At 45.8% G+C, this 17,770-nt stretch overlaps 1 protein-coding gene across 3 annotated transcripts in view; it reads right to left on the minus strand.

Annotated features, from left to right (window-relative positions):
- Positions 1-7,104: 7,104 nt before the first annotated feature.
- DNAAF1 (dynein axonemal assembly factor 1) overlaps positions 7,105-17,770 on the minus strand; it is a 319,527-nt gene continuing 308,861 nt past the window's right edge. For 2 of the 3 annotated variants that reach the window (XM_069216209.1, XM_069216211.1), the window contains exon 15: positions 8,431-8,659. In XM_069216209.1, coding sequence (XP_069072310.1) covers positions 8,553-8,659 — 107 coding nt within the window. In that variant the 3' untranslated portion in view covers positions 8,431-8,552. Of the gene's footprint in view, positions 8,660-17,770 lie in introns of all 3 variants that reach the window. The other variant, XM_069216210.1, reaches the window with a different exon arrangement.

Here is a 17,770-nt window from a genome sequence, read left to right on the forward strand (position 1 = left end):
GCACTGCCCCTGGCGGCGTCTCCGCCTGCGGCATGTGTAGAAGCGCAAACAGTCGCCTAAGGTTAAGAGAAGTATCACGTGCCGGAATTAACCCATTTTGATCATCATGTATTAGGTTGGATATATGCTGGACTAGCCGGCTGGCCAGGATTTTGCTTAGAATCTTAAAGTCGCAGTTCAGAATTGAGAGCGGCCGGAAGTCACTCACTGATACCTCCCTGGATTCCAGTTTGGGGAGGGGAACCACCAGAGCCTCCCTCTTTGAGTCAGGAAGTGAACCCCGCTGGAATGCCTCCGCATACAGCTCAACCAGTAGGGGTGCTAGAATATTTGAGTATTTCTTGTAAAACTCCATAGGGAGTCCATCTGTGCCTGGCGCCTTACCCGCCGACTGTGTGATGGCGTCCTTGACCTCCTCTAATGTTACTGGCCCACCCAATGGGTCCCTGTCCTCAAGCGCCAGGGTTCGTAGTAGTAGTAAATGTAAGTAGTCGCCCAGGGACTCCGGTATAGCTGCCTCCGGCTGCCTGTAAAGGAATGTGTAGTAATTCTTGAAGGCGTCATTTATATCAGCCGGTCTAAACACACGCACCCCCCCCATGTTGCGCACACTCATTAATGGTGTACCCTCCCCTCTGGGCCTCACCAACCACGCCAACATCCTGCCCAATCTGCCCTCCTCTGACTGTATAGATGTCAAGTACCTTTGCAGGCTATGGCAACGTAACTGCTCCTCAGTCAGAGGGTGTGATTTCCTCGCATCAACAAGTCTGTGTCACGCTGTCTGGCCAGTACCCCCATCTCTTTCCTCATCATGAATAATCTTCTCTAAGCGGGTAAGTTCTCGCTCCAGTGTACGCTTTATCCCCACTGTCTGCCACATACAGTGCCCTCTGGCTGTAACCTTAAGCGTTTCCCATTCTACATGTCTAGATGTAGTGGACCCTTTGTTGATATTGATGTGGTTCGTGAGGTAAGTGCGAAGCTCCTCCGTATAGGTCAAGTCTTCTAGTGCAACCGGTCCCAGCCTCCACATTAGTATAGGAGGTCTGGGTTTCCGCACTTCTCCAAGTAAGGAGCAGCAGGTTTTGGTCAGAGAGGGTGCGGCCCAGGTACTCAGAGTGCGTTATTCCGGGAGTTATGGTTGCAGTGCACACCACCCTGTCTATTCTGGTATGAACCTGATGCAGGCCTGAGTAGTAGGAGTAGTCTTTTCCCCCCGGGTGTTGATTCTGCCATACATCTTCTAGTCCCCAACATTGTATCCAGTCCCTTAATCCTTTGGCTATCTTGTGCGATAGTGCACCTGCTAGTGGAGGAGTGGAACGGTCCAACTCAGTGTCCAAAACACCGTTAAAGTCCCCTCCAATCATTAGTTCTCCCTCCTGCTGTCTAGTAAGGTGGCTCGAGAGACGCTGCATAAAAGGGATCTGGTCTTGGTTAGGGGCATATATACTGCTCAACACTACCGGTGTCCCATGCAGTCTGCCCTCCACTATCACAAATCTACCCTCTTGGTCTACATCGGTGGTTACAACCTCAAATGGAACCCCATGCACTGATCCACACAAGCGCCTCCATTGCAAAAGCAGAATACGTGATAGCAAACACCTGCCCTCTCCATCTGCGCCTAAGCTTATCAGCCTCTCTGGAGGTAAGATGGGTCTCCTGTAACAGTGCTACATGCACTCCCCTCCTTTTCAAGTATGACAGGATTCTGTGCCTTTTGGTCAGCAACCCCATCCCCTGTATGTTCCAAGTTCGAAAATTATAGTCTGCCATATCATAGTAGCTACGCCAGAGTGGATTTCCCACCCTTCCCATGATTTCCATCCCCAACCCCCGCCCCCCACCTCCTCTGTCATCAATATAATTTTCGGATGAGTCTCAACCCCTTGCGCAAAGCCAAAACACACAACTGCAGACCTCAACTCCCCCTCCCCAGGACATCTCTCAAACCGTAGGTCGCCCAATGAACAGTGCAAAGGCACAACCAAAACAACAAGTCAGTCGGAGTTCTCGCCACTCTCCACTCAGTGGCCGAGAAACCAAAAAGTGGGGGGGTACCATGGCCATAGGGCCTCAAACTCAAGTCACCATCCTCACCTCAGGGCCAGTGCATTAAAGTTTGTTTCAACCCAGTTCATCCGCGGTTTGAGGGGTCACCCTAGGGGCTCCATCCGAATGGCAGGAGCCTGCCACAGAGGAAACAGAGGCACGGTCCGAGTCCCCTTCACTAGCCTGTGCCGAAGAGTCGGTTCCGTATGCAAACAATATATGCTTCGCTGTCTTCTTGGGCCTCTGCGACCCCGGCGTCCTGTGTGGTCCATTTTGGTGTGGCAGCTCCCTCTGGTCCCACGTGCCTCCAGCCACCCCCAAGCCTCGTCCGGAGTCTGGAAGAATACAGTCTGGCCCTCGGATATCACCCTCAATCTGGCCGGAAACAGAAGGGAATAATAATAATGAATCCCTTCCTCCCGAAGGGCCCTCTTAACCGCCATAAAGGAAGTCCGCTTATTCTGCACCTCGATTGTGAAGTCCGGGAACAAGGTCACCACTCCGTTTGCCACCTTGAAGTGTCCGTTCTCTCTGGCTCTCTGCAGTAGCACGTCCCTATCCCTATAGTGCAGTAATTTAGCCACAACCACTCGAGGTGGTCTCCCCGGTGCCAGGGGTCTCGAGGGCACCCGGTGTTCCCGCTCCAGTGTGAAGAAAGGAGTAAGTTGCTCCAGAGCCACATCTGTACGAAGCCATCCCTCCAAAAAGGACACCATGTCCGTGCCCTCCGCACCTTCCGGAAGACCAACAATCCTTACATTGTTCCTGCGGCTCTGGCCTTCTGCCTCCTCCACTCTGCGCTGCAGGCGCTGGACCCGGTCTGTCAGCTGCAGCACCATGGCTACAAGTTCCCCCTGCCTTGGCGAAAGCTCTGCCAGAGCGGTCTCCATCTCCTGGACCCTATCAGCCAGTTTTTGGTGATCCGCCCTCAACAGGCCCACCTCCACTGCCACTTGGCCGATGTCACGTTGGAGCATTGTTCTGTTCTCCTCTATTGCCCCAAGAATCTTATCCAGGGTGACCTGCACCAGGGGCTGTGCGGGACCCTCCATGATTCCTTGATTTAGTTCGCCTGCGTGTTTGCGGGCTTGCGCCTTGCCCTTACTCCTGCTTCTGGGGATCATCTGAGTCGTGGTAGGGGCGGTTCACCAAAAGTTCACGCAGCCTGGTTTCACGCCACTCTAAGAGTCCAGCGCTACCACCAGCAGTACTCCAGCAGTACTCCCCACTGTGATCTGTACCTCTGTTGCTTTCAATGGGCCAGCGTGCAGACTCGCAGGATCAGGTCATAGCCACTCAGGATTTATCCATTTGTGCCCAGGCCAGTCTCCCCGCAAGGGATCAGCAGCTTCCCGCTTTCTCCTAGTGCTTCATCGCAGGGCACTCCCCACAGGCAGCAGAACGCCCAGTGCAAGCTCCTCTCTAGAGGAGTCTCCCTTCGTCCTCTTCCGCCAGCCGTCCGCTCCGCTTCCCTCTGTCGGGTCGCGCGGCCGGTCTATGGCTCCCCAGTGCTCGCCGATGCTCACCGGCACCGCTCCGTGTGGGGGGCAATTGAGAAGGAGAGGGGGGAAGGAGCTGCAACACCTCCGTGGCACCCCTCTCTGTTCCGATGGAACCGATCATCACACGCTGTCCCCTCCAGCCCCGAGCTCCAGCGGCTTGACTGCCTCACCAGCTCCTCCGCTTGTGCGCCGCCCTCCAGGGCCGAGCACTATCCCTCAGCCGGCGTCCCCCTGCACGAGACCGCTGGCTCCTCTCCTCCCGCGCTCTCCACCCGGAGCGCCCTAGAGGCCAGCAGACGGTCCCGAGTGGTACCACACTGTGTCACGGTGCCCCCTGTCGCTCGATTCCGGGCTCCAGTCCCAGGCGGGATCGATTCAATGAGGATTAATGTTAGGCCCAGACTGAGCCCCGGTTTCACGCATCCGCCATCTTGGCCAGGCCAGCCAGCCCCCCATTTTAAACATTTGGTTTAATGGTGATTAATAAATGTAGCTTATGAAACTATGCCGTCCAATTAGAAAAAAATGTTTTGCAATATTTTTTGTGCCACAGAAAGCAATGTTAAAAATCCTCCTACCTTTCTAACGGCACCAGTTCATTTGCATGCGCATCTCCAAGACCCCAATGATTCCATTTACCTGCACCATTCACCAGAATTCCATATTGTGCCCTGTCAACTTCAACCTTTACATGAAGTGTCCAGGGGACTGTCCTCACAGATAACAGCATCAAAATAATACACAATTATACTTCAAAGTCTTTTACACTCCAGACATCCAATGGCTCAAACATTGCTGCATTTCAACGAGACCTGGATGTACAGTGCCTACTTGAATCTCAAAACCACCAAGACAGAATTCCTATTATATGCTAAGAAAAACAAGCAGAAAAAAAACAAACATGGCCTGATATTACAAACTTTGACAGTTTCAAACCAATACACCAGGATTCACCCTGGACACAACCCTCTTACTCAAGGAATACACTGCCCAAAACAATTAAAGTTGGCCTAGTACCAGCTGTCTCTTCTAAAGAAAGTTAAATAGTTTCTTTCAGAAAGCAAATTCAGACCTGCTGTTCAATCCCTTGTACTCCTTCGTCTGAATGGTGGTAATTCCCTGATCAATGGTCTCACAGGCTCCACATTATCCCCACCTGAAGGGCACCCTAAAAATCACAGAATATTTCATCCAGGGCCTGAAGAAATATGATCACATCACCACCATTATTATGGAAGGCCATGTGTTCCCCTTGTAGGCCTGCACCATCTTGAAATCCAGCTGCATCATTTACAAAGCCATCACAAATAGCACCCCACTTGTCTTGCAGATTTAAGTTCACCATCTCTGGTGGTTCTCAGCACATCTTCAACCAGGACACCAGCAGACTGCAGACTTAAGAAGTAAAAAAAAAAACAAGGTGGCAGGCCTTTTCCATTTATGCACCCAGGATCTGGAACAAAACCGCCTTAACCATCGGGACCACACTAACGCTGCTCAAATTTAGGAAAATGTTAAAAACACACCTTTTTAAAGAACACTACAACAGAAATGCAGTAACAATCCCCCCCCCCTTCTGCTGACAGAACCCAGCTACCTCTTCTATCACTTGTAGACTGTAGGCTTGCCACACAGATATTTATTGATACACACATAAATACATACAAGATGGTATGGAGGTCAAGATTACTGTAAAAGATGTTATGGAAAAAAAGTTCAACAAAAGATATTTAGATTAATAAGTTTATCATATATGCAATATATTAACTGGCTGTTCCAGTGAGTGGTTTCAAGGTTGACAATCTATTTTGTGACTGTATTTGCCACCACTTGTTTAGTTGGTGTTTCATACCACATCTGCTGCCATCAGCTCGTAGCTGTACCAAGATGCAGAGTGTCTGACCTTTCTGGAGCATGATCTGATTGGGATAGTGCATCAACTGTTGTGTGGAGCATGCTGTTGGAACCATATATGGCAGAATAAGATGGCAAGGATGTCAGGCTAGTGCAGAATACTTTTCTAGAGAAGCTTTTGAAATGACTATTCAGCGCCTTTGTGGCCTTAGGTTGACCTTGGTGGGTTGGAACAGTGCCAGTCAGGTCATAGGTGATGGTGGAACAGTCATTCAGTAATCGAGGTCTTCATGGTGGTGCAAATGAGGTGCAATACCCATTAGTCTATATTGGCAGCAAGATGACCTTTGATGTGAGCGTGGGCAGCGGGTCAGTGAATGTGCAATTCATGGTTTTGTTTATGCAAATCGTGGGACGTTAAGTTGCAGAGGAAGATACCATTCATGTAACTGATTGAGGTTGTAGTAATGAGGTCTGACATCCCGAGGTTGACTGTGCATTTAGGGCTGGGCGGCAAGCCTTGGTCAGCCAGGCACTGGAGCTGCTTGGGTGACCCAGCAGCTCCAGATCTGCTGGGTCATGTGACCCTGAAATCACACTGACGTTTGGGTGACTTACTCTATGCCAGAAGAGTTACTTCTGATTTTTTCAGAAGGATGGAAGGCATGGTTGCTTGGTTCTCCTTGGCTCTGCTGTGGGTGCATGGCCTGCTTTAAAGCAGTGCGACTGGCATGGCGGAACTGGGTGCTGGCCTGTAAGGGGGGGGGAACTGACCTGTGGGGGTGGGGGGCTGTATTTAGCATAATTTATGATTTAAAAACACCTGCTACAGAGTTCCTTATACTCCAAATTTCAGTCTGAAATAAAAATATCAAGATAACTCATGTGATTAATATTCCTGCTAGAGAGAGAGAGAGAGAGAGAGAGGGTTTTGCCAAGTGGCAGTTTTGACTACAATAAAGCAGTGGAGTAAGGAAACTTGAGGGGGGCCACCTGCAAAGTACATGAAGGGTGCCCCCTGAACCAATCAGGAGCTCCCAGGCCAGGGGCTCATGCTCGGGGACAGTGTACTGTGCTGAGGGGTGGCCCTGGAGCTCCGGCCTTACCCCTGCACAGCGGGGCTGTGGGAACTAATGTCACGCCAGTGCCATAAAGTAGCGCAGAGGGTTAATATGCATGCTGCAAAGAACATATCTATATTTTATGTGGATAGCTGAGTGGATTAGTAAAGCCAGACATTCCAATTGTTTAAAACAAATGAAATATATGTGAGAGGGGCTATGGAGAGATGAGTGTTACTTTTGGGGATGGTAATGAGGGAATGCTAGGAGGAGGTCATGGTGGGACCAAAAAGACTGTCGCTCCGGGTGCCACCAGCGCTAAAGCCGGCCCTGTGTGCGTGGGTCTCTTGAGCCATCACTGGTGAGGATCCGATTTTGTGTGGAGACATACATTCCGCACTGAAAATGCATCCTAAATCCGCTGATTTTATTGAGACTCTTTCAATCTGAAAGTACTGCCATCTGATGGAAAATCTAGAAACTGGGCACTTTATAGCAAGTGGGGAAAAGGAAAACACCCCTTGCAAGTCTCCCACGACAATTACATTGGACATGGGTGCTTAGCCTGAAATATTTTTGAGCTTAGCAGACAACAAGTTTTATGTACGAACGAACGACAAAATCAAAGTCAAATGCCTTGCCTTTTTTCAGTCTAATACGATTCGAGTAAATTGTTACAAATAGAGAAAACGAAAACTTTCATGAAAACATTTGTTTACCTTAAACATCCCATACAAACAGATTGGAACAATGAAGAAAATAGATGGCCAAATATCACATTAGGTATAAAAAATAAAAAAAATCAATTTCTTTCTACCCAATTCCATTGCTACTGTGCAATAAAAACTATCTAGTAGTTTTGGCCATCATTGTCACTTAGGAAGACATTCTGAAAAGTGTATAGGGCTAGTTTGTGCAACACTGTCACATTTATTGAATCTACCAGCAAATACTGGTCCCAGCATTTCTAAGGGGAATGATGTGGTCTGTCGCTACCTTGTTAGTGTGCTTCCACAAAAATACTTACGGCAAATAATGTTTGCACTGTCCTTCACAACATGATGTTTGGCAGTTTTTGCGGCATTTGTGCTAGTCAATGGAATCTTTTATGAATGGCTATTTTAGGCACATCGGGATCAAGATTACGGCTATATCTAATTATATAATGCTTGGGAAATCTGGCAAAATTTGCAAATTTCACGTTATCCAACTTTGTATATTTTCAGTCGAGTGAGACTGGATCGTGAAGAAAATTTCTTGCATGACAGATATCTTCTACTAGAAGCAATGTCTAGCCATATTTTATGTGATTTCTTATGCAAAGTATACCTTTCGTGTAATTTTCATGATGCTGCTAAACAACATTTACTATAATTAAGCTGATTTTTTTCCGGAAATAAGTTATGTGATTTTGCACACCCCTATCATTAACTCAGCCTTAGCATACTTTTGTAAATAACTCTAGCCTCATTCTCGGGGTGCGTTTACAACTGCATAGGCCTAACGTTGTGAACTGCCCACACTTACTCGAGTTGATTTTTTGCTGATATTATTAGTCAAACTAGAGCCCCAGATGTCTGTCGCCGAGAGTCAGCGCAACAGAATCGTTTACATTATGATTAGCTGGAAATCCAGCAGTATTTGGACAATGTGAGCTAATGCTGGGCACTTGCAGCCTCTTCCAGGCTAAGAGCCTGTTGGACTTTATCTTTGTCTCTGTAGGAGAACAGGGCACGCCAGCTGGTGATATGAACAAAGAAGGAAGGGTAGTATAACCTACGTCAGAGGACAGGAAGAACAAATGGGACATTGACAAAAGATTTCAAGCACCCATGTTAAACTAAAGGGAAATCTTGAAGATGTAACCAAAACATAGCTTATGCTTAACATAATGCAATCCATATAATACCCAGGTGTAACCAACAAACTATAAGGCCTGATACACCTACAGGCAATCAATCCTTGCTCACTAATTCAATGATTTGACCCAGATTTCCTCGGAGTTCAAGCTCTTTCCTAAACTTAAAGACATAGCTTATGTTACTCCCACCACCAAAGGTGTGTTTTGGGCTTTTGCTCAGTCTAATCCATACTCGATGTCCTCTTCTTCCGGTTGTTGTGTGTTTAACACGGATTCTGCAGACCCCACTTCGCCCTGTTTCTTGTCTTCTGTAGTGTAGGAATCTGCACAATTGAAGAGAAAAATAAGGCATGTGAAAAGTGACCAACTTGTCATAGCTGATATTTGTACTAAGAACATTTGTGTTTCCAGGAAAACTTTAATTACTAAACCATTTAAATATTCTAAGAGGCTTTACTCCGATGATGAAGAAAAACGAAATCCAGCTATTCAGAATCATTCTTAAGTAACCTCATGTGGACAAATCCAAGAATTTTGGAATAACCTCAAAATAGATAACAAAAGCAAAATACTCATGAACATTTTTCAAATCTGAAGAAAAGAAATGCAGTCTTAGGCAATGTATCTTATTACTTATCATGTATATTATCTTGAATGTTTGACTAGTATGTGTTAACTTGTCTGCATGTCAGCTACATTTCGAAGACTGTAAAAAATAACTAACTAAGGTGATTGCATATTCCTCAAAGATAAACCAATTTATTCCCAACTTCTCCTTTAATTTACGGCAAACCTAAAGGCGTCTTAAAACACTTTAAGGAAATGGTTGTTAGACCTGACAGCCTTAGGGTGATCTTCCCCCAACTTTTCGCCTGCCTCCCTCATCTTGTTTTTGCTAGTTTTAGGACTCTGCACACTCTCCCACTGCTGACCTGTGGTAATGTGCTTGTGCTCTCTCCCCTAAACATGGTAACATTGGCTCCTACCCAATTGGCATATTTAATGTACCTATTATTTCCTAGTAAACTGCACTAGATGTGCCCAGGGCCTGTAAATTACATGCTACTAGTGTGCCTGCAGCACTGATTGTGCCACCCACATAAGTAGCCCCTCAACCAAGCATCAGGCTGCCACATTGACTTAGCATATAAAACTACTTGTTAAGTCTTAAATACCCCCTTCATTACATATAAGTCACCCCTAAGGTAGGCCCTAGGTAACCATAGGGCAGAGTGCTATGTAAGTAAAATGCAGGACACGTACGTGTAAGTTTTACATGTCCTGGTAGTGAAAACCACCCAAAGTCGTTTTTCACTATTGTGATGCTTGCTCCTCTCATAGGCCAGCATTGGAAGTTCCTGTAGAAACGTTTAAGTGGTGATTTCTGATCTGAAAGGAGTGGCATTGTCATGTTTGGTATGGTTGGAATGGTAGTGGGAAAATCCTGCTTACTGGTGAAGTTGGATTTAACATTATTATTTTAGAAATGTCACTTTTAGAAAGTAGGCATTTCTCTGCACTTACTGCTCTCTGTGCCTTACAGCCTGTCTCCAATCCACGTCTGGTCTGTGGTTAACAGCTCCCTTTGTGCATTCCACCCAGACAGCCAGAAACACAGGACACACAGCTGCATCTGCATTCATCTGCATACTGATGGGTCTCGCGGGGCAGGAAGGGTGGAGGGGCTCTCACTTACACTTCAAAGGCTAGTGGCCTGACCTCACACAAGGGACTCTTAACATCCCACATATCTCCAGGCAGACAGGACTGGGTTGAAAGGGGTCATGGTTTACTTCAAAACCACACTTTGAAGTCTCCTCCACTTCAAAGGCACATTTGGGTATATTTACTGGGTCGGTGACCCCCTAAAATCAGGCACTTCTGGACTTACAACTGGACTCTGTCAGCAGGACTGCTGTGATGCTCAAAGGATTGAACTGGACTGCTTTTCCTGAAGGACTGCTCTCCTGCTTGTTGCCCTGCTGCTCCCTGACTCTGCTGGAAGAACTTTGCCTTCCCCCACAAGTGATCTCCAAGGGATTGAACTGAGCTTGCCTTCTGTTAAGAAGTCTCAGGGCCATCAAAGAATTCAACTGAGAGAAAAAATCCACTGCCCCAGAAAAATCAACGCCACGCCCTACAAAATAGACGCCACGCCTGCAGAATCGACACAGCGTCTGTCTTGCAGCTGAAAAGTCACCGGAGGACCTACTGAATCTGCCCAGTGTCTGTTTCATCATTGCAACTCTTGGATTTTCCACGCATTATCACTGGGCATCAAATTATCCCGGCACCGCAGTAAGGAACCAAGGCTGCGTGCCCAGAAATTGACACATCACCTAGCTCACAGGGAAAGATTTGACTCATCACGTATGCCACACCGTAAAAATCAATGCATCGCTATACTTTCTGACTCATCACCTCCTCTGCATCGTTATTTTTAACGCATCCCAGGTAGTTTGTACTAAACAGATACATCCATTGAAGTGATATCTTGAGTTGTGCATATTGGATTTTTGTCATTTTGGTCTTGTTTTTTCAGATAAATAATATATATTTTCCTAAACTGGTGTGGAGTATTATTTGTGGTGGTTTCACTGTGTTACTGTATGAGTAAATGCACAAAGACTTTACACAGTGCCTTCTAAGTCAAGCATGTCTGCTCTGTGCCAAGCTACCCAAGGGTGAGCACAGGATAATTTAGGTTGTGTGGTGACTTACCCTGGATTGTGGTCCCTACTTGGACAGGGTGCATACCTCTTCCAACTAGGGACCCAATCTCTAACAATGGCCAAAAGCTTATAGAGCAGAGTAACATGGATTGAAAAACATCAGGAGATTAAGAAAGGAGACTGCGTTTAGTGGTAGAGGGTGATATCCTTCTGAATTTGATCTTGCCATTCTCACAACGTGGCATCAATGTATCAAAAAGAGTTGCCAATTTGCAGGGACAAAGCTCTGGGCATACATAAATCAAAAAATGTGTCTCAGGTAGAAATCCAAAATCACTGCCTTGTGCTCTTTGATTTTATCATCACTGATAATGGGCAGAAGTACAATGTGCTGACAGAAGTGATACCTGACTTGGGGCTCTTGATCTTGTTTCAGCCGGCTGTTTATTTAATTGTCCAAAAATCTGCTGCAGAAATATTTACGTAAATGAGAAGGGAGGCATTCAGCATCGATTGCCTAGATATGAAGGTAAATATTCTATCTAGGAATAAGCAAGTTTGCAGAATTAAAATACATAGATTTCTGTCTTCTTTCAGACAATATAGAATTGCCAAAAAAGTTTCCTTGAGGGTTTGCTTTTGAATGGGCTGCTTGCACAGGGGCATAATTGGAGTTTGAGACCACTAATTTGCTGCTGTGATGGAGTAAAATCCTTATTAACATGCGTAGAGGAGGGCCCCCCACACTTAGAGATCCCTGTTCTTCGGGCAGTGATCTTACTACCTAATGTGGGTGCTGTCGGCATGGCAGTGGCCAAAGTGGAGTAAAACATCTGTACCTGTAATTCTCCATTGCGAAGTGGCACAGTGAAACTGTCTTCATAACAAGTTGGTTATGTAAATGTACACGAAGGGGAGAAGTATTTTTCCAGTGCCTGCATCAAAGATGTCCCAGTTTGTCTCTGAGTTTTCTGCAGCACATATAAGATATGTTTGAATGGTTCTGCAACACACTATTATGGCTTACATGGTGATCCGTCATAATGGAAGTACTGCTTAAAATAGTGGCAGACCAGCAATCCTAAATTAGGTGGCCAGGCCACCACATTGTTTCAAGTGACCCTTATCCGCACACGTAGTGTTCCTGATGGTACAGTCATCAGCTGGAGATTAAAAACCCCAGCTCTCTAAATGAGGGTGGGGAATGCAGTGATAGGTGGACAGGATGAATATTTTACCTAGTAATAAGGAAACTTATAGTAGTAATCGGTAATGCTGTTTCTGGTGGACAGTCTATCTAACTGCTGATTTCTCACCCTGTGAATCTCCCCACATGCCAGACAGGATCTGGAAAACGTTTGCAGTAGCTCCTGGGCCCAGCAAATAGCACCATTGGCCCTCCACTTCGTCTTGACTCTGTCTCACTTCCAGACAGGACGACATGGGCACTGCACGGAAATTCGGTGTCTCCTATTCTTTTCCACTCCCTCAATCATGCAGCCTGGTTGACAAGACTAAGTTAGTACTAGCAGTGGGTATAAAAACTAACCTGGGACCTTATTACTCTGAAAATTTCATTACACACATCCTCCCAAAGGGGTAGCTGAACAGAAGGGGTGAATGAGCTGTGTCGGTCCTGCCTTTCTTTAGCACCCATGGGTTCAAAGAAATAAGTGGAAAAATGTCCAAGAGGCGGAAGTGCCACTGAAGGTGGAATGCCTCTCCAAGAAACCCTCACAAGAAAAACTCTAGAGTGCAAAACATCTGGCACTGAGTGTTTTTAGAGATAGCAAACACGCCAACCAAGGGCTCGCTTCACCATACAAGAGGTATTACCTCTGAGTTTAGATGGTGCTTGTGAACAGCAAGATGGCACCTGCTAACTTCATCTGCCTTATGATGAGCGACTTCTCTGGAGGACTGACCATCAGAGAGACCCCATCAAGTGTCAGGCAGCACCACCTGAAAGACAGCCCATGACTCCTTGCGGAACCATGATCCCATACTGCCTTGTGTTGTCTCGGATCAATCTGCCCTTGATAGAAGGCACAAAAGTATTGAGAGTCAGATGGCATGCAGTTTCAGAAGATTGGTATGTCACCACTCCACTGGAGACCAGAGGTCCTACTCTCCATCTCCTCCATATGACCTGTCTAACCAAGAGACAACATCATGAGTTCTGGAAAAGGTAGGGAGAACAGTCTTCCGCCTGTCAGACTGGCATGCATCATCCACCACTGGAGGTCCTGAGTTGCCTTTTCAGAGACAAGGGTCTTATCTAAGATGCTTCCCCAATTCTGGGTCCACTTAAGATGCAGGTTCTATTGAAGGTATTGCGTATACTACTGACCCTAGGAAGCCAGCAGGATGCAAGAGGCTAACAGGCCCAGAAGCCACAGTACAGTAACTGCTAAAATAGTGTCTCTCTCCTGATTATAGCTTGAGTGTGCCTGACTCACTGTGAAGATGGAAACCCTCAAGGCAACTGTCTCAGATTTAGCTTTGATAAAAGGCTGCCTCTGTGAAGGTTGAAGATGAGACTTCGACTTGTTGATGAAGAAACCTAGAGTGGACCTGTTTTCTGTAGGTGGTCCAACACTTGCTGAGAGTAGACCACTTTAACCAAAAAATCATCAAGGTATGAGAATACATGTATCCCCATGAAGAAGAGCCACAACCACAGGCATGACCTTTGTAAAGACACAAGGAACTTATGTAAGGCCAAAAGACAGGACAGCAAACTTGAAGTGGCCAGATCCCACCACAAAATGGAGATACTTCATGTGAGACTGATGAAATGGTAGGTGAATATATGCATCCTGCAGGTCCACTAAACCCATCTAATCTCTGTGATCCAAATCCAGCAGAGTCAGCACCACGATCATCATCTTGAACTTTTTCTGCTTGAGGAATAAGTTCAGAACCATGAGGTCTAAGATCAGTCACAAGCCCCCGTAGAAGCTTGATAGCCAACTTGGTCAACATCTCTTTGAAGAGAATCTTAATGTGGGCCACAGCAGCTGGGTGAAAACAAGGAGAATGTGAAGAGGGGTGTCAAGAAAGGGGAGGAGATAACTTAGTTTGAGAATCTAGAAAACCCATATGTCTAAGGTCATCATGTTCTAGAGCGGTAGGTGAAGTCTTATTTGGGTTGTACTTGCCCCAGATGCCCATCAAGGACAAATAGTAGGGGTTTGAAAGCATTGCCTGGGCAAAAAGAGCGAGCAGATTGATGCTGTTACTGTCCTCAACCCATGGCACCATCTCTGCCTCTACTTCCAGAAAACAGCCTTGTAAGCTGTTGGATGGGCTACTATGGTTGCTACTGGTAAAAGCCAAAGCATCTGGAGTAATTCCAGAACTTTCTGTACTGCTGGTGGAATAGGGGAGCTAGGGAGAGCAGAGCCAAGGAGTGAACCATAGCTCTGCTATTTTTCAAAGCCGTCTTTGCAGTTTCTCCAAAACGTCTGGCCAATGCAAAGCGCATATCCATTAATGATGCCTGGACATCTCCAGAAAATTTGGTAGAGTGCATGCATGTCATCTGATAAGTAAATGATGCGCACAGCACGAACAATCAAGTATATGGTGTCTAGGCTAGTCAGTAAAATATGTTCAGCTGCATCTCGTCCATCTTGGACTGTTTGTGTGAAGGCATTACAGAGGTCTTCAGGAAGTGCAGGACCTCACATGCTTTTCCCCTGAGAAAGTAACTGTAGCTACTAACTAGGCAGGTGGCATGCAAAGAATTCAGTGCCAGACTACCTGAAGACCTATTTTCCATCCCACTGCACCAATCCTCATGGAGTCTCTGCCCACAGGAACCACAGGAAAGGAATTGGGAATTAACAAATAGAGGCCAATGCTATAAGGCTCTGCAGAGTTGGATGTCAGATCAAAACCATACGATCACGAAATGCTGGTCTATGATAAGTAGCAAAGAGGCAGTTTACTGCTGGCACAGAAAATGGGTTGACCAGCCCCCTTCAAATGGCAACAGAGGTTCTGAAGTAGAGGATCCAGGTTGTAAAACCTCTATGAAAAGATTCATTTTTGTCTCCTTAGTGGGGAGGAGTAATTATAAAACCTCCACCACCCTCCTAAACACAACAGTGAAGGAGGGAATGGTATAATGAGGAGCTAGCAAGTTACTGCCACCTCATCATTATCTTATTGGGCAGTTTGAAGATCCTGACAGACCTTAAAATAGCATCCCACCCTCCTGAAGTGCTGCTGCCATGGTAGACAAAATAGACAGGAGTAATCCTGTGCCATTAGTTAGGTCGAACCCTAGCTGAGAAAGGATTAGAACCTGATGCTGCAGGAAAATCCAAATCTGGAACTGACACCATCAGAGCAGTTAGTGGCACATATGGAGGAACGGTCAGTGAGGACTGGGATACAGGGGTGGATTCACAGTCTGGTGCTGAAAGTGCCAACACCCAACTTTATCCAGGGTCAGTTAGTACAGGGGTTGATTCTGCCAGCAGCAGTCTTACTGGAGCCATCATTGGGTCAGTGGAGCTAGAAAACAACAACAGGTGACAGGATCATTATGAATAACTGAAGCATGGCCACTTAGAGGGCTTGAACTTGCTGTGGATTAAACAAGGGCCCAGGGAATTAAGGCAGAATCAGCTCCAGGTTCAACATCGGGTCCAAAGAGAAAGTAAAAGCCAGTGTCAAGTTTCTGAATGATGAAGGTGATATGGACTGTAACCACCCTGGATAAGGATCAATCCTGCTTCTTGTTCTTGGTGATGAAGTGTTTGCCTCCTTACTGCCAGCTGGCTTTGGGGCATCAGTGAGCATTTATCATGGGTCTTGGAGTCATGTTAATGCCAGGGTAACATAGGCAGACATTGGATCTGTAACCAACGTCTGCTCCTGGCATGTGAAATAAGGTTTGAAACATGTCATCTTCAGGAGCAACATTCTAGAATCTTGTCAAAATTTGTTAAAGTTCAAAAGGGTTTTGAAAAGGTAACAAATAGGTAAGAACAGAGTTGCAGAGGGCATGGTAAAAGGTGTAAAGAAGAACTGACATCAGTGAGCAGGAGCCATAATGGAAGCAGATGGAGCCCCCTGCTGGTACACACAAGCTAAAGGAAACAGTTTCCAGATCCAGCCCAGTGCCTAGGGAGATTCACAAGACTAGGAATCTGCACATAGATGTAGCTATCAGAAATCTGCATTCTTTGGCCTATGTCCTGTGCCTGACAACTGCTATATCACTTGAAGATGTTTGTGCAAATTCGAAGATTAGACAAGGTGACTAATATTAATCTCAATTTTGTGATATATCACAGTTCCCTTTAATCTTCTCTAATGCCATGAAAAATCATAAAGTAAAATAAAAGTTCAAGGCTTTGAATGCTTTGAATGTACAAAGTATTACATCCATCACTAATCTTGGACTCAAACCAGCTGCTTAGTCTATGTCAATTTCGACTACATTTAACCAATTAAATGTTCATGTTAATTCCTCTTGAACTATGTGCAATCGAACATCTTTCTAGCTTGCATCTAGTAGCTAACAATCTTTAATATACTCCTATCTATTTGAGCACGATAATCTAATCTTCCAATCAAAATTTTCTCAGCTAAGAGATTGTGAGTTCTTTGGTCAATAAAACATCTTAGCAAGCTACTTTCCTACTAATTCTTCCATTAGTGTTTCACACTTCATGCTTTCACACCTATCCCTTCCCTTTGCATTCTAGCTTCCTGCATCTTTTCTTAAGCTCCTTCCAAAAATGTACTGGTACTGTCTCTGAGTCATCGTCAAAAACACACACACTCATTCCCATTCTTTGTCTGGGTAGTATTTTCCATGGTCTTCTAGGAGTAATCCAACCCTGAAATTGGTCAACTTTCTTTCAGAAAGGCTCTATAAAGCTTACTTTTTATGCATACAACTGATCACAGCTCTCTTTGCTAAGCACCTACAGGGAGAACAAAGAGGTCTGCACAAAACAATTTCCTTTTACGTTTTGACAAAGCCCAGTAATAGAAGGTACACTTGTCAGTACTTCAGCTTATGATATGTAGCACCACCCAATTAAACACAGTTGGGTGTTCTCTAAACTGTTTCATCAAGATATAAGGTGCTGAATAAATGCAACCCCAAAACAATGCTATGCAAAAAAATAATCTCACTATTGATATGTCTAAATGAACAAGTTACTTACCTTCGGTAACGCATTATCTGGTAGAGTCTCTATTTAGCTGCAGATTCCTTACCTTAGAATTTCCTGGCGTCAGCTTGTAATCCAGAACTTTTGCTGAGCAATACCCTTGCACGGGCCATCAGGTGGCATCGTCCGGATCCGCGCGGCAACTCAGGGGTTGTTGGAGCCGTCTGTGACATCATGGTCACCTATAAAGGCACCACTCAGGCGTGCCTACATTAGTTCCTTTTCCAATAACTCCCACGGCAAAAGCGCAGAGCCATGGAAAGAACAGCCTGTCTGTGCAAAAAAACTAGGGCCCTGAAAGGGACAATCCCTGACTCTATTTAGATTTGTCCGCAGAGCAGGGAGACCTGGGTGGGTGTAAGGAATCTGCAGGTAGATAGAGTCTCTACCAGATAATGCGTTACTGAAGGTAAGTAATTTGTTCATCTGATAAAGGCTTCTAGCTGCAACTTCCTTATCTTAGAATTGATACCCAAGCCATAACCTCCTGGCGGTGGGCTGCGGACAGATCTTCTTCACAGTAGAAAGTCCTGCAGGACCAAATGGGCAAAATGCCCATCTTTAC

Source organism: Pleurodeles waltl, chromosome 12, assembly GCF_031143425.1.
Source record: "Pleurodeles waltl isolate 20211129_DDA chromosome 12, aPleWal1.hap1.20221129, whole genome shotgun sequence".
NCBI classification, from domain to species: domain Eukaryota; kingdom Metazoa; phylum Chordata; class Amphibia; order Caudata; family Salamandridae; genus Pleurodeles; species Pleurodeles waltl.